Source organism: Pan paniscus, chromosome X, assembly GCF_029289425.2.
Source record: "Pan paniscus chromosome X, NHGRI_mPanPan1-v2.0_pri, whole genome shotgun sequence".
Classification (NCBI taxonomy): domain Eukaryota; kingdom Metazoa; phylum Chordata; class Mammalia; order Primates; family Hominidae; genus Pan; species Pan paniscus.
The window spans coordinates 49742383-49768371 of record NC_073272.2 but is presented as its reverse complement, the minus strand read 5'-3'; the positions used below and the strand labels follow the sequence as shown (position 1 = coordinate 49768371).

The window sequence follows — 25989 nt, the reverse complement described above, 5'->3', positions numbered from 1 at the left end:
TTTCTTCTGGCTGTTCAGACTAGAATCCAGATGTTTAACACAAGATCCAGGGGAGGTCTTTGGAGAGATCAAAATCTCCTGACTCTGTCGCAATGGCAACAAAGTGTGGCTGGAGGAGGAGACAATATTGTGCAATGTCACTGCCCAAGGATGATGGACCAATCAGGGCAGTTAGTGAACTTCATCTGGCCAATCAGAAGTCAGAACAGTAGGCGGGAGGAACGAAGCTGATGTGGCGTCTATCAGTCCCGCCACCAGGGACAGAACCTTCTCAAACTGGGGGCGGAGACTCTGATTTTCCCGCCTAAAGCATCCCCCGGGATTGGCTACTTTAAGTTCAGAGTACGCATGCTCTGCCTTTCTCTCTCTTCCCATTCTTCCGCAGAGTACACACGCTCTGATTTTCTCTTTTGATTCTTCCAAAATCAGAGTGAGCATACACTGATTTTCTTTTTCCATTCTTCCTACCCCTCCTCTCCTCTGCGGTGCATTTGTTATCTAGTTTTAATAAGGAGTGTATGTGAGGCAGGTCGCCATCTCAAATCCTTCTTGTCAGTTTCTAACTTTTTCAGGTATGGGATTTTTCCTGGGAACTCTGTAGTAACTTAAGAAATTTGGGCTGGGCACAGTGGCTCACGCTTGTAATCCCTGCACTTTTGGAGGCCACAGCTGGTGGATTGCTTGAACCCACGAGGCAGAGGTTGCAGTGAGCCAAGATCATGCCATTGCACCCCAGCCTGGGCAACAGAGCAAGACTATGTATCAGAAAAAGAAAAAGCTCACTCAAATCTTTCCTCCTGGGCTCAAGTGATCCTCTCACCTAGGCCTTGAGACTACAGGCACAGGCCACCCCGCTTCTGCTAAGGTGTTTCTTCTTTTTTTTCTTTCTTTTTTTTTGTTTTTTTAGTAGAGATGGTTTCGCTATGTTGGCCAGGCTGGTCTCAAGCTCCTGGGCTCAAGCAATCTGCCCACCTTGGCCTCCCAAAGTGCTGGGATGGTACAGGCCTGCGCCACCACCCCCAGCTAATTTTTTGTAGACACGGGAGTTTTCCTCTGTTTCCCAGCCTGATCTCGACCTCCTGGGCTCAAGCGATCTGCACGCCTCGGCCTCCCAAAGTGCTGGGATTACAGGTGTGAGTCACTGCGCCTGGCTGAATGCTACATCTTGAAACGCCCCCACATTCTCTCTAAGTGTTGGTAGGCTCTTGTAGGCTCAGAAATTCTAGCTCTCTTCCTTCTAATAATTTAAAAATCACCCAGTAATAGCCTCTAAATTCATTCATAGTAGCGATGCTCATTTCTCTTCAACAGAACAGAAACCCCCATCCTTCTGCCTGATCAGATCCATCACCAGAGAGACCACGTTATGTCTGGGACTCACATCCCTTCCTTTATTTATTGAGTGGGGGTGTCAGAACGCCCCCACTCAATAAAATTGCACAGTCACGTCCCTGCCTCCCCAACAAGGGTCCGTACATCTTTCAGGGTAAGCCTGGCCCCAGGGAAACTACTAACAACATTAGCCAACCCCCTCCCAAAGACTCAAGGCTGCTTTGCCCATAGGAAACCTGTCATCCCCTATCAATACTTCTCCCAGAGACCCCTGGTTCCCTGTTTTCATCTGATTTCTCCCCATGTCCTTACTCAGGGACAGATAAGCCCCGGATGGAGAAATGCAGCACCTGATTCGAGGTGACTGAGTGTGGCCGGACTTCACTGATTTCTCCCTCCACGGGACCAAAGGTCTTGAGCCTGGAAAGTCTCAGGCAGTTTCTCTTGCAGGTCAGACTGCTCCTGGTGCCATGAATGGAGACGACGCCTTTGCAAAGAGACCCAGGGTTGATGCTCAAATACCAGAGAAGATACAAAAGGTGAGGTGACCTGGAGGAGATACAGTAGTGGCCCAGGGACAGTGTGGGATGACCAGGTTTCTGAGGAGGGGAGGACAGAGGTACTGGGGACAAGGAGCAGGGTCTCAGGGGAGATCTGGACCCTTGGGAGCCTCCCACCCTCGCTCTGTCATCATCTAGCATCCCTGGAGACAAGTCTCTGACCTTGCACTACATTTGGTGACTCTCAGTCCATTCTGGATGGTGGGAAGAGAGCCAGCCAGCAGCATTAAAGCTCTACTGTGTGGCAGGGGAGAAGCTAGGGTAGGTCCCCCATGTTCTGTCAGTTAGCTGTGGCATCAACCAGGAAGGATTATCATCCCCACTTCCCAGATCTAGCACGCAGGAAGTGGCTCCAGCTGAATGGCAGACATGCCTAGCTGAGTCACTGCCAGAATTCCTTTTTTTTTTTTTGTAGGCCTTCGATGATATTGCCAAATACTTCTCTAAGGAAGAGTGGGAAAAGATGAAAGCCTCAGAGAAAATCCTCTATGTGTATATGAAGAGAAAGTATGAGGCCATGACTAAACTAGGTAACAGAAAGTTCTAGGAACAGACAAGTCTGGGGACACATGAGCATCCCTTTTCCAGCTCTGGCTACTTCTTAGGCTGCAGAAAGTATTACAGACATGAGCCACCATACCAGGCCCAAGCTTGTCTCTTAAGGAATAAACATTTTGCTTCTTTCTAGGTTTCAAGGCCACCCTCCCACCTTTCATGTGTAATAAATGGGCCGCAGACTTCCAGGGGAATGATTTTGATAATGACTATAACCGTGGGCATCAGGGTGAGTAGATGGGAAGGGGCTGGATAGGGTCTCATCAAGCCCAACTGCTTTTCAGCTCAGCTACCTGGGAAAGATCCTCAGCCGTTTGTTCCCTCATACACATAAGGGCTGAGTGAAAAAAAAGTTGCATACAGAAAGTTAACTACAGAGGCCATTCATATAAAATTTTAAAACATGCAAAAGAAGAATATATATATTTTTATGGATAATAAGTAAATGGTAAATGTATACAAACATGAATGTGAATAAAAAGCCATCAAATTAAGGTGACTGGCTGTAAGTGGAGGAGGGAGGGAGGGCAGGGATTCCTGAGTGCTGCACACACAGCTTCAGCTGTGACTTGTCGATAGTGTGTTTTGTTTGTTTTTGTTTTTGAGATGGAGTTTCACTCTTCTCGGCCAGGGTGGAGTGCAATAAGGCAATCTCAGCTCACTCCAACTTTCACCTCCTGGGTTCAAGTGATTCTCCTGCCTCAGCCTCCCGAGTAGCTGGGGTTACAGGCACGTGCCCCCACGCCCAGCTCATTTTTTAATTTATGGTAGAGACGGGGTTTCACCATGTTGGCCAGGCTGGTCTCAAACTTCCTGACCTCAGGTGATCCACCCACCTCAGCCTCCCAAAGTGCTGGGATTACAAGTGTGAGCTACCACGCCCGGCCTGTTTGTAGTTTTTCTAATATTCTGAATAAATAAATCAGACCTAACATAGCTGTGGGGTAATGTTGAGATCCGACTGGACTCAGTATTATTCCCCATACTTTCCTGTGTGTTTGAAATATTTCTTTTTTAAACGACATGTTGTTCTTCCTAAGCACCGTTAATGAATCAAAGGACTGCTAAAAAAATGCTACAAGTGAAAAAAAGAAAAAAAGAAAGAAAGAAAGTGTTAAAACTGTAGATCCGCCAAAAACTTCCAGAGTTTGTTTCATTAACAGCATGTAGGTATTGGATAGGTATCTTAGGAGTGAGGGTGATGAACACATTATGTAATAAAGATCGCTGTTTCTCTGTATTTTATCAAAACCAAATAGTCTTCTCATTCCCAAAGAACCCTGATTCTCTGTGATGAGCTTGGAAGAGAGTTTGAAAGAGTGATCCCTCATCGAAAACACAGAGAGCTTCCCCACTTGTCAGAGAGCAGAGATAACATAGGGCGAAGAAAGACAAGTTCTTGCATAGAGATCTTTGTACATTTCAGGAATATAAAGGGGACATATGTATTTACTTGCTCTTCTGCTCTGACAATACCATTACAAGACAAGGTCAGAATGTCCAAACTGTCTCCAATAGACCTATTACTCCCCATCTAAACAGGCCAGGTTCTACTATCTCCCACAATCACTATAAGAGATCTGAAAATCCAGTGCTTGAGTGTCTGCCAAGTTTTTGACATTAAAGGAATGTCTTTATACTGAAGATATTTCAGAGCCACTGGACTAAATCATCCATGGTTCATCACACATTTAACAGCTTAATTCACATACCGTAAGATTCACCCATTTTAAGTGTGCAATGATTTTTAGTTATTGCACATCTTGAGTGGATACAGTTCAGATTCCCAACCAATCAATTTAATTATTTGAGAATAAGTAAAAGATATGTAATGGAATAAGATGAGACTGTGATGGGGTTTAGTCCCCATGTGATAAACCATGAGATGGAAAATTCTGAATTGATGCCACAGATAAATGCACCAACCATTACAAAACGTAATTCAGAAGCAAATCTGAAATAACTCCTCAACAATGAGTGGACTCATAACACTCTGTTGCAGAATAGCCTGATGCTACAGAAGTCTCTCTAGAGTTTGGAAATCTTTACCAAAAAGAAAAATTCTGATGTATTCTCTTTCAGTTGAACATCCTCAGATGACTTTCGGCAGGCTCCAGGGAATCTTCCCGAAGGTGAGTATCTCTCAAACCTAAAGGACCAGAGAACCTTTGTCCCTCCACATATACGAACACTGGTAAGAGTGGGAGAATATAAAAAATGCCCTCATTGCCTCCTTCTCCCGTGTCTATCACAAAACCTGATGTAGCACCGATGGCTTGATAATATTAACAGTTGTGATCGATAATACTTCTTTTGTTTTCATAGTGATGCCAGACACTGTTTTGAGCAGTTCACATGGATTAATTTATTTAATCGTTAAGAAGACCTCTATGACATTGTTTCTATTATTATCTCCAAATAATAACCAGTCATACACTTCAGTTGTCATCCACATGAAAGCCATGTGACTTAGCACAAATCTTCTGTGTCCTCTGAGCTCCAAATTCCTGGTCCATGAAATGGAAGTAAAGAATCATAGTTATCAGTAACATAATAATAAAATGAGGCTATCGGGGTACAGAGATGTTAAAGAATTTTCCTGAGGCACAGTGGCAGTGGTAGTCTAATCCAGAGCTCCAAGCCATTTAAAGCTCATTCACGTTTGCATTTATTTATGAAGTTCAGATGTTGCTCACAAGGGCTTCACCCCATAGGGCCTGCTGGTGCTTCCATTGAGACACCCACTCTCGCAACAGGAAGGACCAGCTGGCCTCTGCTCTGTTACTGGGGCAACTCACATGGCTTAGGAATCGATTTGACTGTTGGCCCCTCCCTACTGTGAGCCTGTCTGCATCTGGGGCATCCGGGAAGCCCCAGTCCCAGCCCATGGGATCCCTCAGAGGCCCCTGAATGAGTGACCCCACAACTGCAGATTCAACTCTGGTTTAGAGGGTAAAGGAATCTGGGAGTTGGGTTGCCAGTGTGGAGACCGAATTCGAAGATGGATCATGAAAGGTATTAATTGTTATTATTACCACATAAACAGCGTTTATAAGCTCAGAGAGGACTTTCCCTTAGCCTATTTTACATGTATCTTTCACTATTTCATAAGTGAGGAAGCTGAATAAAAAGTAGCTTAAGAGCCGGGAGCGGTGGTTCGCGACTATAATCCCAGCAATGTAGGAGGCTGAGGCGGGCAGATCACGAGGTCAAGAGATCGAGACCATCCTGCCCAACATGGTGAAACCTCATCTCTACTAAAAATACAAAACTTGGCGGGGCGTGGTAACGCCTGCCTGTAGTCCCAGCTACTCTGGAGGCTGAGGAAGGAGAATCACTTGAACGCAGGAGTTGGATGTTGCAGTGAGCCAAGATGGCGCCAGTGCACTCCAGCCTGGCAAGAGAGCAAGACTGTGTCTCAAAAAAAAAAAAAAAAAAAAAAAAAAAAAAGTAGCTTAAGATTGTTGGTCAGTGACACATCCCAATGCAACCAGAATTGGTATGGGTACCACCTCACTGAATTCCACATTCAATTGGTGCCTCGGTAGGGTGGTATGCCAGATCTGGTACTGCTTTCTTTGCTGCCTAGATTAACTTCAGCAAACCATTTCTTTACCTCTCCCGTCCCTGTATTCATCTCCCCACACCATCTTTCCCAGCAGTGTTTTGTCGTCTCCCTATGTTTTTACATTTACTCTCCCAGAAGGTGTCTACAAGCTTATGTGGGACCCCTTGTACTTTATAGAAGGTCTTCCTTTTGTAGACCTTGTGAATTCTTAGAATGTTATTTTTCTCCAAGTCTCCTATATACGAAACTCTCAATTACATGGAGATTTTTGCTGTTTGCAAGAATGCCAGTCTTAAAAGAAGTGTGAAGGTAAGCATTCTAGCCCTGGAAACCCCATTCATTTAGGCCATTCATTTCCCATCTAATCTCCCAGGTTTCTCCTAATTTAGGCACATGTGACCCTCCCAGCGTTGTTGAGAACATTGATTAAGATAATGCATGTGAAGATGCCTTGTAAGCTCTAAAGCACTATAGAAATGTCACTGATTCTGTTTCTCTGTGACGTTCCCATTATAAAGATCATGCCCAAGAAGTCAGCGGAGGAAGGAAATTATTCGAAGGGAGTGCCAGAAGCATCTGGCCCACAAAAAGATGGGAAACAGCTGTGCCCCCCGGGAAAACCAAGTACCTCTGAGAAGATTAACAAGACATCTGGTAAGAGGAAGCAATTCGGGAACCAACCCTCTGGCTTCCCTGGCTATGTTCAGGTGTGTGGACTGGGTGTGTGGCATGGATCCCAGACAAGCCTGGGTCCAGGCTGGGCTGAGGAGCTCGCCCAGCTTCAGATGAGATGCTAGACATGATTTCCAGAAACACAGACTGGAGTTGTCATCCATATAAAAAACCACGTGACTTGGGGCAAGTCTTCCAAATTTTCTCAGCTCCAGATTCCTAGTCCATAAGATGGAAATAATTATAGTTCATAAATTGTTTGGAGGCATTAAATTAAATCTAGAAGGCCTGATGACATGAAAGGTGCTCAAGCGATTCTATCTTTGATAACCTGGGATCATATCTTACTCAGCTCAATGCCTGATACCCAATACAGGTGTATTTCAGAGATATTGCAGGTTCGGTTACAGACCACTGCAATAAAGAGAGTCACACACATTTTTTTGTTTGGTTTCACAGTGCATAAAAACATTATCTTGTCCAGGCGCAGTGGCTCACACTTGTAATCCCAGCACTTTGGGAGGCCGAGGCGGGTGGATCACGAGGTCAGGAGATCAAGAGCATCTTGGCTAACATGGTGAAACCCCGTCTCTACTAAAAATACAAAAAATTAGCTAAGCACAGTGGCGGGCGCCTGTAATCCCAGCTACTCAGGAGGCTGAGGCAGGAGCATGGCGTGAACACGGGAGGCGGAGCTTGCAGTGAGCGGAGATAGCGCCACTGCAGTCTGGCCTGGGAGAAAGAGCGAGACTCCATCTCAAAAAAAAAAAAAAAAAAACCAGTATGTTTACCCTACACTGTAGTGTACTAAGTGTGCAATAGCTTTATGTCTAAAAATATTTATACCTTAATTTTAAAATAATTCATTGTTAAAAATGCTAACAATCTTCTGAGCTTTCAGTGAATCACAGTCTTTTTGCTGGTGGAGGGTCTTGCCTCGGTGTTGATGGCTGCTGGCTGACCAAGGTGGTGGTTGCTGAAAGGTGGAGTGGCTGTGGCAGTTTCTTAAAAGAACACAACAATGAATTACATCGATTAGCTCTCCCTTTCATGAAAGATTTCTCGGCAGTATTTGATGCTATTGGATAGCATTTTACCCACAGTAGAACTTCTTTCAAAGTTGGAGTCAATCCTCTCTAGCTATGAAAGTTTTAGATGGCATCTGCTTCCAATAGAAGGCTATTTAATCTATATTGAAAATCTGTTGTTTAGTGTAGCCACCTTCATCAGTGATCTTAGCTAGATCTTCTGGATAACTTGCTGCAGCTTCTCCATCAGTGTTTGCTGCTACACCTTGCACTTTTATGTTATGGAAACGGCTTCTTTCCTTAAACCTCACGAACCAACCTCTGCTAGCTTCACACGTTTCTCCTGCAGCTTCTTCACCTCTCTCAGCTTTCATGGACTAGAAGAGAGTTTGGGTGTTGCTCTGAATTAGACTTTGGCTTAAGGGAATGTTGTGGCTGGTTTCATCTTCTATCCTGACCACCCAAACTTCCTCTATTTGAGCAGTAAGGCAGTTTTGCTTTCTTATTCGTGTGTTCACTGGAGTCTTAGTATTATTATTTCCTTCAAGAACTTTTCCTTTGCATTATATAGTATTATTTCCTTCAAGAACTTTTTTTTTGCATTCACAGCTTGGCTGTTTGGTGCAAGAGGCCGAGCTTTCAGCCTGTCTTGGCTTTCAGCATGGTTCCTCACTAAGCTTAGCCATTTCTAGCTTGTGATTTAGAGTGAGAGACATACGACTCTTCCTTTCATTTGAACACTTAGTGGCCATTGTAGGGTTGTTCATTGTCCTAATTTCGGTGTTGCTGTGTCTCAGGAAATAGGGAGGCCCAAGAAAAGGAGGAGAGATGGGGAAGAGCTCATCGGTGGAGCAGTCAGAACACACACAACATTAATCGATTACGTTTGTCATCTCCTGTTACCCCCAAAACAGTTACACACAACAGGGTGATTATTGTCACTAATAACTTAATTGTATATTAAAAAAAACAGATAGAGTGTAATTGGATTGTTTGTAACACAAAGATAAATGGCTGAGGGGATGGATACCCTATTTTCCATGATGTGATTATTACGCATTTGCATGCCTGTATCAAAGCATCTCATGTACCCCATAAGAATATACACCTACTGCGTACCCACAAAATAAAGAACAAAAATTATTTTAAAAGACTAAAAAACAATTGCAGTAATAACCTCAAAGCTCAATGATCACAGATCACCATAACAGATATAATAGTAATGGAAAAGTGTAAAATTGGTTAGAGTTTCCAAAAACATATTGCGGTATCTTTGAAGCACTATGAAAATGAGGTGCAATAAAACAAGGTATGCCTGTGTGCTGTTAACAAACACGTGCAGCATGAAAGGAGGTATGCGTGAATGTTCCCATAAGTGAAGAGGTTGGGAATCTAAACCTCACAACAGAAGGAGCCAGAAGCTAAAACTTTCATTGGCATTTGGCCTGTATTGGTGTGGGTCTAAGGTTTCAGACTTGAAGCCAGAGAATGTGAAAAACTGGATAAAGAAGGCCCACGGGCACTTGGTGGTGGGGAGGGCATCTCCTTTTCTTTGAGAAAACAGAGCCTAACACTCTCCGTCCTACCCAACCCTCATCTTCCAACTCTTCTCCATCATAGGACCCAAAAGGGGGAAACATGCCTGGACCCACAGACTGCGTGAGAGAAAGCAGCTGGTGATTTATGAAGAGATCAGCGACCCTGAGGAAGATGACGAGTAACTCCATAAGTGAACCTTCGGCTCACCCTCCACATCCCTGCAGATGTGCTATTCTGTTATGGTACTGGTATCCCATCTTCTCACTTGTTCCCCAAATCATTCCCTTCTCCTAATTTTCTAGGGTACCCCATTGAGGCTGAATGAAGAGATTTCCCCTGCTCGCCCTTTCTTTTTCTTTCTTTCTTTCTTTCTTTCTTTCTTTCTTTCTTTCTTTCTTTCTTTCTTTCTTTCCTTCCTTTCTTTCTTTCTATCTCTCTCTCTTTCTCTTTCTTTCTTTCTTTCTTTCTCTCTCTTTCTTTCTTTTTCTTTTTTTTTGAAAGGGAGTCTTGCTCTGTCACCTAGGCTGCAGTGTAGTGGCGTGATCTTGGCTCACTGCAACCTCTGCCTCCCTCCTGGCTCAGCCTTCTGAGTAGCTGGGATTACAGGTGTGCACCACCACACCTGGCAAATCTTTGTGTTTTTAGTAGAGACGGGGTTTCACCATGTTAGTCAGGCTGTTCTTGAACTCCTGACATTGGGATCTGCGCGCCTCGGCCTCCCAAATTGCTGGGTTTACAGGCGTGAGCCACTGCGCCCAGCCTTCCCATGCTCTTTCTACTCCCTACCCTGTATATCCAGGGATCCTCCCTACCCAGGATGCTGTGGCTTCCCAAACCCCAGGTCAGCCCTTATATGCAGGCCACACTTTCCTCTAGCCTAGGAATGGATAACCCAGGCGAAGAAATCACTGTGGCATGAACAGATGGTTCACTTCGAGGAACCGTGGAAGGTGTGTGCAGGTCCTGAGGTAGGGCAGAATCGGAGTGTGCAGGGTCTGCAGGTCAGGAGGAGTTGAGATTGAGTTGTCACGTGGTGGGAACTCACTGCCACTTACTTTCCTTCTCTCTTCTTGCCTCAGCCTCAGGGATACGACATATGCCCATGATGAGAAGCAGAACGTGGTGACCTTTCACGAACATGGGCATGGCTGCGGACCCCTCGTCATCAGGTGCATAGCAAGTGAAAGCAAGTGTTCACAACAGTGAAAAGTTGAGAGTCATTTTTCTTAGTGTGCCAAGAGTTCGATGTTAGTGTTTCCATTGTATTTTCTTACAGTGTGCCATTCTGTTAGATATTAACGTTTTCATTGATGAGCAAGACATGCTTAATGCATATTTCGGTTTGTGTATCCATGCACCTACCTCAGAAAACAAGTATTGTCAGGTATCTCTGCATAGAACAGCATTACCCTCCTCTCTCCCCAGATGTGACTACTGAGGGCAGATTTCAGTGTTTAATTTCCGATTTGCTCCTCTGCATTTACACACACACCACATCACACACACACACACACAGAAACACACCAAGTACCAGTATAGGCATCTCCCATCTGCTTTTCTCCATTGCCATGCGTCCTGGTCAAGCCCCCCTCACTCTGTTTCCTGTTCAGCATGTACTCCCCTCATCCGATTCCCCTGTAGCAGTCACTGCCAGTTAATAAACCTTTGCAAACTTTCCCCAGTTGTTTGCTCCTCTCATTATTGTGCACACAGCTCTGTGCACGTGTGTGAATATTTCTTTAGGAAAGATTCTTAGAAGTGGAATTGATGTGTCAAAGGAGTCATTTATTCAACAAAACCCTAATGAGTGCGTCCTCGTGCTGAGTGCTGTTCTAGGTGCTGGAGAGACATCAGGGAACAAGACGGGCAGATGTTCCTGACCACCATTCTAGAGGAGGATGTTTCCAGTTGTTTGTTTGTTTGTTTGTTTCTTCTAGAGATTGGGTCTTGCTCTGTCCAGGCTGCAGTGCAGTGGCACGATCATAGCTCAATGCAGCCTTGAACTCCTGGGCTCAAGCGATCCTCCCACCTTGGCCTCCTAAAGTGCTGTGATTACAGGCGTGAGCCACCGCACCTGGCCTTCAGTTTTTATTTTGATAGAGACTACACACTTCAGTCCTGGAGCAGGATTCTGCAGCATGTGGTTAGGCATCTTGGCCTTTGCTCTCTGAATGATCTTCGGGTTCAAGGTCTGGGACGGTCCATTTGGGAGTATGTGGGAGGAGACAACAGATGAAATCATCATCTGGAGAACGTGGAGGAATGAGGAAGATGCGTGCACTGTAGACCCTGTGATGGCCAGGGAATAGAAGAGTCCACTTAGTCTCCATGTAGGGGAGCAACGGTGGGAAAGTACCCTGGACAGAAGCATGAGACTGCCCATCAAGGGTCTCACCAACCAAGGGCCTGGGGGCTGGGGTGGGGATGATGATTTGGGAATGGGACAGTTCTTTGTCACATGTACCATTGCACAGTGTGGAGGGGAAACAGTTGTGGGGAAGGGAAGGGCAGAGGGGAGTCTATTTTAGAACAAACCATCGTGTGTGAATGAAGACATCAAAGCTCCATTCACACACCACGGACTTGAAACACCAGCCCCAGGTGGAGGCAGGATTGGAGCTGTTTTGACCGTTCGTGGTCCAGCACCTTGGCCTCCTGGTTCTCCCCAGCCTTGGAAGGAGGACACTATCATCATTATGCCTATATGATAGACAAGATATGGAGTCCCAGAGAAATGGTAGTCATCTTGTCACAGGTCCTACAGCTGGCAGGTGCAGGAGGAGCTGAGTTTGGAGTTCACTGACTCTAGAAACATTAAGGAGGACAAGTGTGTGTGGTGGAGGGAGGGAGAATTGAACAAGTCCCGGGTTCTGTCCCCAATCACAAGGTAGAGGCTGTCGGTTCATTTTCCCAAGACAAGGATCACTTGGACAGAGAGAGTGCAGGGAGGGAGAGGCAGTTGTGGTCACAGCAGGTACAGTGGGAGACAGAGATATGCAGGGTGGGCAGAAGAGGGGCAGGCAAAGAAGCAGGGGATACCCAAGGCCAAGTGTGGGCTGTCACAGCCACCAGAGGGAGAGGGTGCTAGTAAGGAGGTTGTGGGGCTCCAGGAGCAACAGAGGTTCCCCAGATCTGTGAGCATGCCCTGCCTGGCACTGCAGGAAGGGGTGGCTGCCACCCAGGTCAGTGTGGACGTACCTCTACCTGTGTCTCAGAGGAAACAAATTCTATTTTATCCTAATATAGTTCTGTATTACACAAATATAACATTTGGCTGCTAGATATTGATTGCCTTATCCTCCATGCAAACAGAGGAGAGGATTCCCCAAAAGAGATACTGAAGCATTTAACATTTCTTTCTCCCTGGGATGATGGGGTCCATAAGTTGGGTCCCCCAGCCCGCCAGACAGGTGCAAGGAAGAGTGGCTGGAAGATCGTGAATCATGAAAGGGAACATTTTTCCTTAGGTTCCTTGGGTATATAAAGCTCCCGACTATCTGTCTATCATGGATAGATAAAGAGTGAACATGGTCCCCTCTCCACAAATGTGTTTCCCTCCTTCATTATTACCGTGAAGGGCTGAAGTTACAAGAAGTTCTGATACATTACTTTTTTGTGTTTTTTTTGAGAAAGGATCGCAGTCTGTCGCCCAAGCTGGGGTACAGTGATGCAATTACAGCTCACTGCAGTCTCGATCTCCCAGGGTCAAGGGATTCTCCCACTTCAGCTTCCGAACTAGCGGGTATTACAGACAAACGCCACCACACCCAGCTAATTTTTGTATTTGTTGTAGAGACGGGATCCACTATGTTTCCCAGGCTGATCTCGATCTCCTGGCCTCAGGCAATCCTCCTGCCTCAGCCTCCCAAGGGCTGGGATGACAAGTGTGAACCACCTCGCCAGGCTTTCATTTTCTTTAATGAACAATTATCAGCGTTTCATCTTAGAGAAAAAAGTGGCTACTGCCAGCCAATCTGTCTGTGGTGTTGGAGGGGAATCTGGCTGATTCAGATGTTTTAAATGAACTTTTAAATTAACCTACCTGATGATTATCCTAAGGCCCTTTCCTGCCCCGTGTTATTTTGAATCTGGGTTTAGATTTTTTCATAGGCTTTGTTACAAAGAGCATCTCTTGGCCGGGCATGGTGACTCATGCTGTAATCTCAGCACTTTGGGCGGCTGAGGCAAGCAGATCACTTGTGGTCAGGAGTTCGAGACCAGCCTGGCCTACATGGTGAAACCCCCATCTCTACTAAAAATACAAAAATTAGCCAGCCGTGATGGTGGGCACCTGTGAATCACAGTTACTTCAGGGGCGGAGGCAGGAGAATCCCTTGAGCACGGGAGATAGAGGATGCAGTGAGCTGAGATCACGCCACTGCACTCCAGCCTGGGCGACAGAGTAAGTCTCTGTCTCAAAAAACAAACAGCATCTCTCGCCTACAGTGATTTGAGCTGTGGTCTTGCCTCCTTGGGTTTCTCTATCAGTCTGATCCCATCTACTCTATCTCCCAGGAATGCCTCAATATTTCTGGTGGACCGCTGACACGCTTTCCTATTTTCCTCTACTGTTAAGAATTGACCCTTGAAAACATTTTCTTCCCAGTTCAATGGAATGTTGAGTGGGGCACGGGATCTATCTGCCATCTTGCTCCAATCATCTGGTTTTAGATATTTTATGTATATTTGTCACTATATAAGTGTATTTTTTCTCAATTTGGTTTTCTAAATGGTTAATATTGGTATGTAGAAAACCTATCTATTATTGTATATAATATATTGTTACCTGTCTGATTGCGGCTTCCTCTGCATTTTGGCACAAGACTCAATCTGTTTTATTCTCCAAAAGAAAACTGACAGGCTGGGCGCAGTGGCTCTCGCCTGTAATCACAGCACTTTGGTAGGCCGAGGCGGGTGGACCACCTGAGGTCAGGAGTTCGAGACCAACCTGGCCAAGATGGTGAAACCCCATCTCTACTAAAAATACAAAAAAAAAAAAAATTAGCTGGGCATTGTTGGTGAGCGCCTGTAGTCCCAGCTACTAGGGCAGCAGAGGCGGGAGGACCACTTGAACTTGGGAGGCAGAGACTGCAGTGAGTTGAGACCGCGCCACTGCACTCCAGCCCGGGCGACAGAGACTCTATCTCTAAATAAAAAAGAAAAAGAATAAAAGAAAATTCACTTCACAGGCAATAGACAGTGATAAAAGGATAATTTATGGAAGATTTCAAAGAGGAGACTGATGGAAAGAAAGAAAGTATCTATTTTACTGAGCTGGGCAGTTCACTGCAAAAATCACCAGAACTGCATTTTTCTCCAAAAATATTATCCATAAGCTATTCTACTACTGGTTTTTCTAGTCCTTCCCTCTATTCCAACTCCTCAAATTGTCCATTTCCTTATTGGGTTAATTTTCCTCTGCCCAGATCTGGGTCCTCCACAACACTTACCATTGTCTTTGAGTGTGTGAATTCCCATTACTTTAGCTCAGGTTCCCAAGGAAACAGGCTTTGGGCCATACAGGACACCTCTAGACAGACTATACTGAGAAAGTATGCTTGGACCGGTGCATGGGGAAAGGAGAGGAGAAGGAATTTATGTACCTGGCTCTCACTCCTGGTTCTTTTTCTTATTGGTCAAGATTTACCTCACAGGCACGAACTCCCCCACACTTCTAGATTGCATCACCTGCCCCTTTGGCAGCTGTCTTGGAAGCCAGATCCCACACTTTGAAGTATAGTGTTTCATACAATCCAAAAGTGGTCATAGAGGCCAGGTGTGGTGGCTCAATCCTATAATCCTAGCGCTTTGGGAGGCCAAAGCAGGTGGATCATGAGGTCAGGAGTTCAAGACGAGCCTGGTGAGCATGGTGAAACCCTGTCTACTAAAAATCCAAATTTAGCCTAGCATGGTGGCCCGTGCTTGTAATCCCAGCTACTCCGTGAGCTGAGGTAGGAGTATCATTTGAACCAGGAAGGCGGATGTTGCAATGAGCCGAGATCGCATCACTGCACTCCAGCCTGGGCAACAGAGGGAGACTCCCTCTCAAAAACAAACAAACAAGAAAAAGCCAAACAAACAATAAAAAGTCGTAGCAGAAACCAGAAATTTCAGGTGTGTGGCTAACTGGCCTGGTTGTACAGCAACAGCCAAGGTTGAAAACTAAATATTCCCAGGCAAGTCCTAAGTTCACCAAGTATTTGGAGTACCCATCTGTGCTAGTTAACTGCCCTTATCTGAAGGAAAAATAAAACTCATATCTCTATGACAAGCAGGTGCTTACAGTTTGGAGCAAGTCACCTAGGCTAAACTCCCCTGGTGACAGGGAAACAACGAAATCATCTTCCTCGATGTTCACATTTCAAAGAGATGGCTCCAAGGCCTTGAAGAAAGACATTTCTAGGGACTGGGCATGGTGGCTCATGCCTGTAATCCCAACACTTTGGGAGGCTGAGGCTGGAGGATCACTTGAGGCCTGGAGTTCAAGTCCAAGACATTCCTGGGTTGTAGGGTGGACAGAGGCTTACAGATCAAAGGAAGAATTTACAAATACAAATTTTCACAAGGAAATGCTCTAAAGAAACTGAAAAGGCGAAAGGTCTCTTCTTGCCCTTTTGGCAACAGGAAAAAATCAATTTTATGTTTCGTTACTCTTACAATTTCCCCCTTTTGTTATTGTTTTATTGGAACACTACAATTTTCTAATTATCTCCACTGCTGTTTCTATTTTTCTCTGGGTACTTTACAGCCACCTAGATATCCAACAAGTCCATAGTAAGATGCACAGCAAAGCAATTATCAAGATTATAATAGACTGATTTTTTTTTTCGGGACAGAGTTTCTCTCTTGTTTCCCAGGCTGGAGTGCAATGGCTCAATCTTGGCTCACTGCAACCTCTGTCTCCTGAGTTTAGTGATTCTCCTGCCTCAGCCTACCGAGTAGCTGGGATTACAGGCATGTGCCGCCACACCCAGCTAATTTTGTATTTTTTGTAGAGATGGGGTTTCACCATGTTAGCCAGGATGGACATGAACTCCTCACCCCAGGTGATCCACCCACCTCAGCCTCCCTAAGTGTGAGGATTACATACATGAGCCACCATGCCCGGTCTAGAATGAATTTTTAAATTCAGTATAATACTCACCTTGTCAGGGGACGGGGCGACCTTTAAACACATCATACTGGTTAATTGTGTCAAAGACAAAATAAATTATAGAGATAAATCCCTAAATCAAATGCTGTATTTGGGAACCACAAAATTGCAATTCAGGGCATACACACAGACTAGGGTGGTCTTCAGTATGTCCAACAAACAAACAGAAGTTGGAAGTTTTATTAGAAAGAAAAATGTTGCATATTGTTTAGAAATGAGGCTCATTGACACTGGAGAAGCTGGTTCATTCCCACAATCAGCTTTCACATTCCCTCTTTTGATCAACATCTTTCTTTGAAAACCTCACTGATCATCCATCTTAAAGTGAGGCTTCATTGTCACTCCATGCCAGGATGGACCTGTGCCAGTTGTCTTTATCCCATGTCAAGGGAAAGGTAAGGGAGTCTATATCTGGGACACGAGCCACATTTGAGCCATAAAGAGGCCAGAAGGAAAAAAAAATTCAGGCAGGTTTGTCTGGAGTTCAGCATCAAGTTTCATCTTGTTTGTCCCATCTGTATTAGCAATCATCTTGACCCAATGGGCTAACGTTATCCTGTTGGGAGAACTGGCTGAACAAATATTAGACAGGCAACAAGAACGGAGCTCAGAGATCATAATACAAAAATAATTAGCAATTGTTTTATTTTATTTTATTTTATTTTATTGCAATGGACTCTTGCTCTGTTGCCCAGGATGAAGTACAGTGGCATGATCCTGGCTCACTGCAACCTACAACGATTCTTCTGCCTCAGCCTGTTGAGTACCTGGGATTACAGGCGCTCACCACCACGCCTGGCTAATTTTTGTATTTTCAGTAGAGACGGGGTTTCACCATTTTGACCAGGCTGGTCTAGAACTCATGACCTCAAGTGATCCGCCGCCTTGGCATTCCAAAGTGCTGGGATTACAGGCGCGAGCCACCACACCCAGCTATAATTAGCAATAGTATAATAAATTTAGTTTGTACAATGGTTTTGAACCAAGATCCCAAGCCTAAGGACCACCAGCTAAACAAATAAAAAATCTATGGGAGAATTGAATGAGACCTCTTATAGTCTTTGAGTCTTTGAGTAGCATTTTAGGACTGGGTTGAATTAAAGCAGAGTGCCAACTCTATAAAAGGGACCACTAAGTGAAGGAAAGAAGTTGGGGTCAGGTTCTGTCAAGTGACAAATGTAGACATTAAGGGGGTAAGACTCTCATTATGATATGAAGACTTATTCTGACGTCTTGGGAAAAACTGTCTACAGTGTGGAAACATCAACTTCTCATCCTGATTTCTTGTTCAAATGTCTCTGGTTATGGCATTGGACAGTTTGGAGAACTCTTTGTGTGGTCCATACGTCAGGCACGAGACTTTGTTCCTTAAAATTTATGCACTTTTATAGGACTTGTAAATCAAAAATAAAATCCTAACCCGCACCACCCTACAACCATCTGAATGGACTTCTTCCTCAGCCAGGGCTCTTTTAAAATTTAACCTGAGAGACGGTTTCAGGCCATGACAGGAAGTGGGGGTCAGACATGCCTCATTATACCTCTCTGGCATCAACATCAACACAGACTTTCAGTCTAATAAGAAACATGTTACAACCTATTCTCTCTGAAGCCTAGTACCAGAAGGCTTCCTCTGCAAATATGAACTTGGGTCTCCACAATCCTTTATCTTAACCCAGGCATTCCTTTCTGTTGATCCTAGGGTTTTGTTTTGTTTTGTTTTGTTTTGAGATGGAGTCTCTCTCTGTCGCCCAGGCTGGAGTGCAATAGGGGGGATCTCGACTCACTGCAACCACCGTCTCCTGGGTTCAAGCAATTCTTGTGCCTCCAGTAGCTGGGACCACAGGCGCCAGCCACCATGCCCAGCTAATTTTTTGTCCTTTTAGTAGAGAAGGGGTTTTGCCATGTTGCTCAGCTTGGTCTTGAACTTCTGGACTGGTGATCCATCCGCCTCAGCCTCCCAAAGTGCTGGTATTCCAGGCATGAGCCAACACGCCCAGCCTACTAATTAGGTTTCTTCTTGCTTAGGAAAACTGAGCTTTGAAAGGGTTAAGTTTTTAAGTCTGTGTAACTTTCTGTATTGCTTTTGAAGTCTGTTGACTATAACTCTGGTTAAATGAGTGACTATTATTTCACAGTGACCCGTGATCCTGTTTTGAACAAGTGTTTTGAGCCTTTTAACATCTTTGACAAACTTCCCCAAAATCCAATTCTTTTTTATTTATCTATTGCTGTCGAACAAACTAATCAAATTCTAATTTAAGTCTTTTTAACCTAAAATTGAGTGAGATTTACCAGTGAGGCCCCCGGAGAGCCTCAAAGAATGTGTCTCTCATTAGGCTTATTTGATATGTTAGATGATATGAAAAGCAATTTCAAATAATAAAATACACTAATTGCTGTTTACATTTATATAAATATGTTATTGATGTTAATGTTCTGAAGATCATATAAATTTTACAGAGCTCTGATGGTCCTGGTATGATGCTATCAGTCATGATTCTGGTTCTTATCTTAAAATGTTCTACATAATAGAAATAATTGAATTTTTTTTCAATTATGGACCTTTGATCAGATCTTAATCATTGCTATTCTAAGCTGTATCATCTACAGTGTTGACTCGTCTCTAAATGTATCCAGAATCAGATTCATAAAAAAGATTTTAACAAGTACTATTGAATATAGATTTATAATAACTTTCAGATAAATGAACTAAATAATTTTTGAAAACTCTAATGAAAACTGATGGGTTCATGCACCTGATCATCAAGATCAAGCAGAACAAAATTACATGAGGCTAAATAACTGATGTTTTTATGGCCTTTATTTAAAACTTTATTTATTCTTCAGCTGGGCACAGTGGCTCACACCTGTAATCCTAGCATTCTCAGAGGCCAAGACAGAAGGATCCCTTGAGTGCAGGACTTCAAGACAAACCTGGGCAACATAGGAGACCTGGTTTCTAAAAGAAATTAAGAAAAAAAAGCTTTGTTTTTTACTTAAATGTTTGGTTTTGCACATTTAATAAAATTTTCTGGTGGGGTGTGGTGGCTCACTTTGGAAGCCAAGGCAGGAGGATTTCTTGAGCCCAGGAGTTCAAGACAAGTCTGGACAACATGGCAAAACCCTGTCTCAAAAAAAAAAAAATTAGCTGGGCATGGTGGCATGCGCCTGTGGTCCCAGCTACTTGGGAGGCCGAGGTGGGAGGATCACTTGAGTCAGGCTGCAGAGGTTGCAGGGAGCCATGTTTGCACCACTGCACTCCAGCCTGTGCAACAGGGCACAAACCTTTCTCAAAAAATGAAAAAAAAGAGAAAATTTCCTCTGTTAAACTGTCTATAGTTTATAACAATTTGGTAAAGTGTACTTTTGTAAACTAAGATGGAAAGATTTGCTTTTTCTTTCTGCTCGATTCCTCCAGAATTCGAAACTATTTGGAAATATTCTTACGGCAGTATGGTTATTTACACAGGTCCAGTAAAAACCTGCTCTTGGTGCCTCATTCTACTCCAACATGGCAAAAATCTCCAGCCCTACAGAGAGTCCCTGATTGCTGTTTTCCAGAAATAGGCTGGAAAGGATGGTTACAATAGCATTCACTCCAAGACAGAGTTCCCAAGCTTCATGAATACAGAACTAGATGCCTTCATGAAGAACCAGAAGGCCCCAGTGTCCTTGACCACATGATGAAGAAACTGGACCTCACTAGTGATGGGCAGTTAGATTTCCAAGAATTTCTGCATCTGATGGATGGCATGACTGTGGCTTACCATGACTCTTTTCTCAAGGCTGCCCATTCCAAGAAGCAGATCTGAGGATCCCCTGGGCCTGGTTTCCAAGCCACCCCCTTTCCTTCCAGCCTCACCATCACCATCTGCTCACAGCCCACACATACCCTGGGCCCAGCACACCTACCACCTCATGCAGGCCCTGCCTGCAGGTAGTAATAAAACCATTCCTTCCTGCCTGCAGCTTCCCACTCCCTCTCCCCTCTTCTCCTCCTCCCCCTCCCCTCCTCTGCCCTGTCTTCTCCTCCCCTCCTTTCCTCTCTTCTCTTCTCTCAAGCACACCTACCACCTCATGCAGGTAGTAATAAAACCATACTTTACTTTTCTCTTTCTTTTCTTTTTCTTTTTTTTTTTTTCAGAGATGGGGGTCTAGTTATGTTTCCCAGGCTGATCTTGAACTCCTGGGCTCAAGTACTCTCCCAAAGTTCTGGGATTATAGGTGTGAGCCATTGCACCTGACCCACTTTTTTTTTAACACACACACAAAAATCTGCTCTGTCTTTATAGACGGATACAATTAAAAACATTGGTTATAGGGCCAGGCACGGTGGCTCACACCTGTAATCCCAGCACTTTGGGAGGCTGAGGTGGGCAGATCACTTGAGATCAGGAGTTTGAGACCAGCCTGGCCAACACGGTGAAACCACATCTCTACTAAAAATACAAAAATATGTAGCAGGGCTTCGTGGCACACATCTTTAATCCTGGCTACTCAGGAGGCTGACACAGGAGAATTGCTTGAACCCAGGAGGTGGAGGTTGCGGTGAGCCGGGATCACGCCACTGCACTTCATCCTGGGCGACAGAGCAAGACTCCATTTCAATAAAATAAAACAAACAAAAAAAAGATTGCTAATTATTTTTGTATTATGATCTTTGAGCTCTGTTCTTGTTGCCTGTCTAATATTTGTTCAGCCAGTTCTCTCAACAGGATAATGTTGGCCTAGTGCTTCACGATGAATGCTAATATAGATGGAACTAATAAGATGCTGAACTCCAAACAATCATGCCTGATTTTTTTTCCTTCTGGCCTCTTTGTGGTTCAAATGTGGCCCATGTTCCTGATATAGACTCCCTTACCTTTCCCTTGACATGGGACAAAGACAACCGGCACAGGTCCATCCTGGCATGGAGTGACAATGAAGCCTCACTTTAAGATGGCTGATCAGTGAGGTTTTGAAAGAAAGATCTTCATCAAAAGAGGGAATTTTAAAACTGATTGTGCGAATGAACCAGCTTCTGCAGTGCCAGTGAGCCTCATTTCAAAACAATATGTAACATTTTTCTTTCTGATAAAGCTTCCAACTTCTGTTTGTTCGTTGGACATACTGAAGACCACCCAAGTCCGTGTATATGCCCTGAATTGCAATTTTGTGATTCCCAAATACAGCATTTGATTTAGGAATTTGTCTCTATAATTTATTTTGTCTTTGACACAATTAACCACTATGATGTGTTGAATGGTCGCCCCGCCCCCTGACGAGGTGAGTATTATACTGAATTTAAAAATTCATTCTAGACTGGGCATGGTGGCTCACGTCTGTAATCCTCACACTTTGGGAGGCCGAGGTGGGCGGATCACCTGGGGTGAGGAGTTCATGTCCATCCTGGCTAACATGGTGAAACCCCATCTCTACAAAAAATACAAAGTTAGCTGGGCTTTATGGTGCATGCCTGTAATCCCAGATACTTGGGAGGCTGAGGAAGGAAAATCTCTTGAACTCAGGAGACAGAGGTTGCAGCGAGCTGAGATCGCACCATTGCATTCCAGCCTGGGCAACGAGAGTGAAACTCTGTCCCGAAAAAAAAAGTCATTCTATTATAATCCTGATAATTGCTTTGCTTTGCATCTTACTATGGACTTGTTGGATATCTATGTGGCTGTACACTACCCAGAGAAAGATAGAAACAGCAGTGGAGATAATTAGAAAATTGTAATGTTACTATAAAAGAATAACAAAAGGGGGAAATTGTAAGGTTAACTACACATAAAATTGAGATTTTCCTGTTGCCAAAAGGGAAGAAGAGACCTTTTCCCATTTCCCTTTCCCTAGAGCATTTCCTTCAGAAAATTTGTATTGGTAAATTCTTCCTTTGATGTGTAAGCCTCTGGCCCCATATATCCCAGGAATGTCTTGGACTTGAACTCCAGGCCTCAAGTGGTACTCCAGCCTCAGCCTCCCAAAGTGTTGGAATTACAGGTGTGAGCCACCATGACCAGTCCCTAGAAAGGTCTTTCTTCAGGGCCTTGAGCCATCTCTTTGAAACGTGAACATTGAGGAAGATGACGTCCCAGTCTCCCTGTCACCAGGGGAGTTTGCCTAGGTGCCTTTCTCCAAGCTCTAAGCACCTGCTTGTCATAGAGATATGAGTTTTATTTTTCCTTCAGATAAAGGCAATTAACTAGCACAGATGGGTACTCCAATTCCTTGGTGAACTTAGAACTTGTCTGGGAGTATTTAGTTTTCACCCTTGGCTGCTGCTATACAACCAGGCCAATTAGCTACATACATGGACTTTCTGGTTTCTGCTACCACTTTTTTGTTTGTTTGTTTGTTTGTTTTGTTTTGTTTTTCAGATGGAGTCTTGCTCCGTCGCCCAGGCTGAAGTGCCGTGGTGCGATCTCAGCTCACTGCAACCTCTGCTTCCCAGGGTCAAGCGATTCTCCTGCCTCAGCCTCCCGAGTAGCTGAGATTACAGGTGTGTGCCACCATGCCGGGCTAATTTTTGTATTTTTAGTAGAGACTGGGTTTCACCATGCTCGCCAGGCTAGACTCGAACTCCTGACCTCATGATCTTCCTGCCTTGGCGTCCCAAAGTGATGGGATTACAGGCGTGAGCCACCACACCTGGCCTCTAGGACCACTTTTGGATTCTATGAAACACTACACTTCAAAGTGTGGGATCTGGCTTCCAAGACAGCTGTGAAAGGGGCAGATGATGCAATCTAGAAGTGTGGGGGAGTTCATGCCTATGGGGTAAAATTTGAACAATTAAAAAACAAACAAACCATGATTGAGAACCAGGTACGTAAATTCCCTCTCCTCTCCTCTCCCCATGCACCGTTCCAAGCATGGCTTCTCAGTATAGTCTGTTTAGAGGTGTCCTGTATGGCCCAAAGCCTGTTTCCTTGGGAACCTGAGCTAAAATAATGGGAATTCACACCCTCACAGACAGTGTTAAGTGTGGTGGGGGACCCAGATCTGGGCAGAGGAAAATTACCCCAATAAGGAAATGGACAATTTGAGGATTTGGAATAGAGAAAAGGACTAGAAGAACCAGTAGTAGAATAGCTTATGGGTAGCACTTTTGGAGAAAAAGGCAGTTCTGGTGATTTTTGCAGTGAACTGCTCAGCTCTGTAAAATGTATACTTCCTTTCTTTCCATCAGTCTCCCCTATGAAATCTTCCATAAATTATCCTTTCATAACTATCTATTGCCGGTGAAGTGAATTTTCTTTTATTCTTTTTCTTTTTATTAAGAGATAGAGTTTCTGTCCACGAGGCTGAAGTGCAGTGGTGCCACCTTGGCTCACTGCAATCTCCGCCTCCCGAGTTCAAATGATCCTCCCGCCTCAGCTGCCCTAGTAGCTGGGACTACAGGCGTGCACCACCAATGCCCAGCTAATTTTTTTTTTTTTGTATTTTTAGTAGAGATGGGGTTTTACCATCTTGGCCAGGCTGGTCTCGAAATCCTGACCTCAGTTGATCCACACACCTCGGCCTCCCTAAGTGCTGGGATTACAGGTGTGAGCCACCACACTCAGCCTGTCAGTTTTGTTTTGAAGAATAAAATAGATTGAGTCTTGTGCCAAAATACAGGGGAAGCTGTACCCAGACAGGTAACAAAATATTATTAACAATAATAGATAGGGTTTCTACATGCCAATAATAGCCATTTAGAAAACCAAATTGATAAAAATTACACTTATATTGTAACAAAAATACATGAAATATCTAATAACAGATTATTGGAGCAAGATGGCAGCTAGATCCCGTGCCCCACTCAACGTTCCATCAAACTAGGAAGAAAATGTTTTCAAGGGTCAATCCTTAACAGTAGAGGAAAATAGGAAAACGTGTCAGTGGTCCACCAGATATATTGAGGCATTCCTGGGAGATAGAGTAGATGGGATCAGACTGACAGAGAAACCCGAGGAGACAAGACCACAGCTCAAATCACTGTAGGCGAGAGATGCTGTTTGTTTTTTGAGACAGGGACTTACTCTGTCGCCCAGGCTGGAGTACAGTGGCGTGATCTCGGCTCACTGCACGGTGTGTCTCCCGGGTTCAAGTGATTCTCATGCCTCAGCCCCCGCAGTAACTGGAATTCACCGGTGCCCACCACCATGGCCGGCTAATTTTTGTATTTGTGGTAGAGGCAGGGTTTTTGCAATGTAGGCCAGGTTGGTCTCGAACTCCTGACCTCAAGTGATCTGCCTGCCTCGGCCTCCCAAAGTGCTGGGAATACAGCGTGAGTCACTGCGCCCAGTCAGGAGATGTTCTTTGTAGGAAAGCTTCTGAAAAACTCCAAACCCAGAATCAAAAAAACATGGAGCGAGAAAGGGCCTTAGGGTAATCATCAGGTAGGTTAATTTAAAAGTTCATTTGAAACGTCTGAACCAGCCAGATTCCCCTCCAACACAACACTCAGATTGGCTGGCAGTAGCCACTTTTGCCTCTAAGATGAAACTCTGATAATTGTTCATTAAAGAAAGCGAAGGCCTGGCGAGGTGGCTCACACTTGTCATCTTAACACTTTGGGAGGCTGAGGCAGGAGGATTGCCTGAAGCCAGTAGATAGAGACCAGCCTGGGCAATATAGTGGGATCCTGTCTCTACAGAAAATACAAAAATTAGCTGGGTGTGGTGGCAAGTGCCTGTAGTCCCAGGTAGTTCGTAAGCTGAAGTAGGAGAATCCCTTGAGCCTGGGAGATCGAAGCTGCAGTGAGCTGAAATTGCAGAACTGCACTCCAACCTGGGAGACAGAGTGCGATCCTGTCTCAAAAAAAAATAAAAAAATAAAAAAATAAATATAAAAAAACACAGACATAAAAAAGTAATGCATCACTGGGCGCACTAGCTCACGCATGTAATCCCAGCACTTTGGGACGCTGAGGCCATCAGATCACGAGGCCAGAAGATCAACCTGGCTGACACAGTGAAACCCCGTTTCTACTAAAAATACAAAAAATTAGTTGGGAATGGTGGCATGCGCCTGTGTTCCCAGCGACTCTGGAGATTGAGGCAGGAGAATCGCTTGAACCTGGTAGGCAGAGGTTGCAGGGAGCCGACATCTCGCCACTGCATTCCAGCCTGGACAACAGAGTGAGACTCTGTCTCAAAAAAAAAAAAAAAGTAATGTATCAGGACTTGGTGTATCTTCGGCACTTCACAGTAATAATGAAGGAAAGAAACACATTTGTGGAGAGGGGACCATGTTCACTCTTTATCTATCCATGATAGACAGTCAGGAGCTTTATATACCCAAGGAACCTAAGGAAAAATGTTCCCTGTCATGACTCACACTCTTCCAGTCACCCTTCCTGGCACCTGTCTTGTGGGCTGGGGGACCCAACTTATGGATCCCATCATCCCAGGGAGAAAGAAAAACCAAATCCTTCAGTATCTCTTTTTGGGTATCCTCTCCTCTGTTTGCATGGAGGATAAGGCACCTGATATCTAGTAGCCGAATGTTACATTTGTGTAATACAGAACTATATTAGGATAAAATAGAATTTGTTTCCTCTGAGACACAGGTAGAGGCACGTCCACACTGACCTGGGTGGCAGCCACC

At 44.5% G+C, this 25989-nt stretch overlaps 1 protein-coding gene and 1 pseudogene across 4 annotated transcripts; both read left to right on the top strand.

Moving 5' to 3' along the window:
• Nucleotides 1-120: 120 nt before the first annotated feature.
• On the top strand, nucleotides 121-10539 carry LOC100967520 (protein SSX2-like). 4 transcript variants are annotated; one of them, XM_008964563.4, is made up of 7 exons: nucleotides 121-1871; nucleotides 2308-2422; nucleotides 2581-2676; nucleotides 4530-4579; nucleotides 6534-6669; nucleotides 8513-8599; nucleotides 9336-10539. In XM_008964563.4, the coding sequence occupies exons 1-7, from the start codon at nucleotides 1803-1805 to the stop codon at nucleotides 9434-9436; spliced, it is 654 nt and encodes a 217-aa protein (XP_008962811.1). In that variant the 5' UTR covers nucleotides 121-1802; the 3' UTR covers nucleotides 9437-10539. The 4 variants fall into 4 exon arrangements, with proteins under 4 accessions (XP_008962811.1, XP_003812204.1, XP_003812203.1 ...); XM_003812156.5 differs by having other exon boundaries at nucleotides 8513-8643; XM_003812155.4 differs by lacking the exon at nucleotides 8513-8599 and adding an exon at nucleotides 2031-2153.
• A 9382-nt stretch (nucleotides 10540-19921) lies between these two features.
• Nucleotides 19922-20961, top strand: LOC100969016 (protein S100-A11-like; annotated as a pseudogene).
• Nucleotides 20962-25989: the final 5028 nt, after the last annotated feature.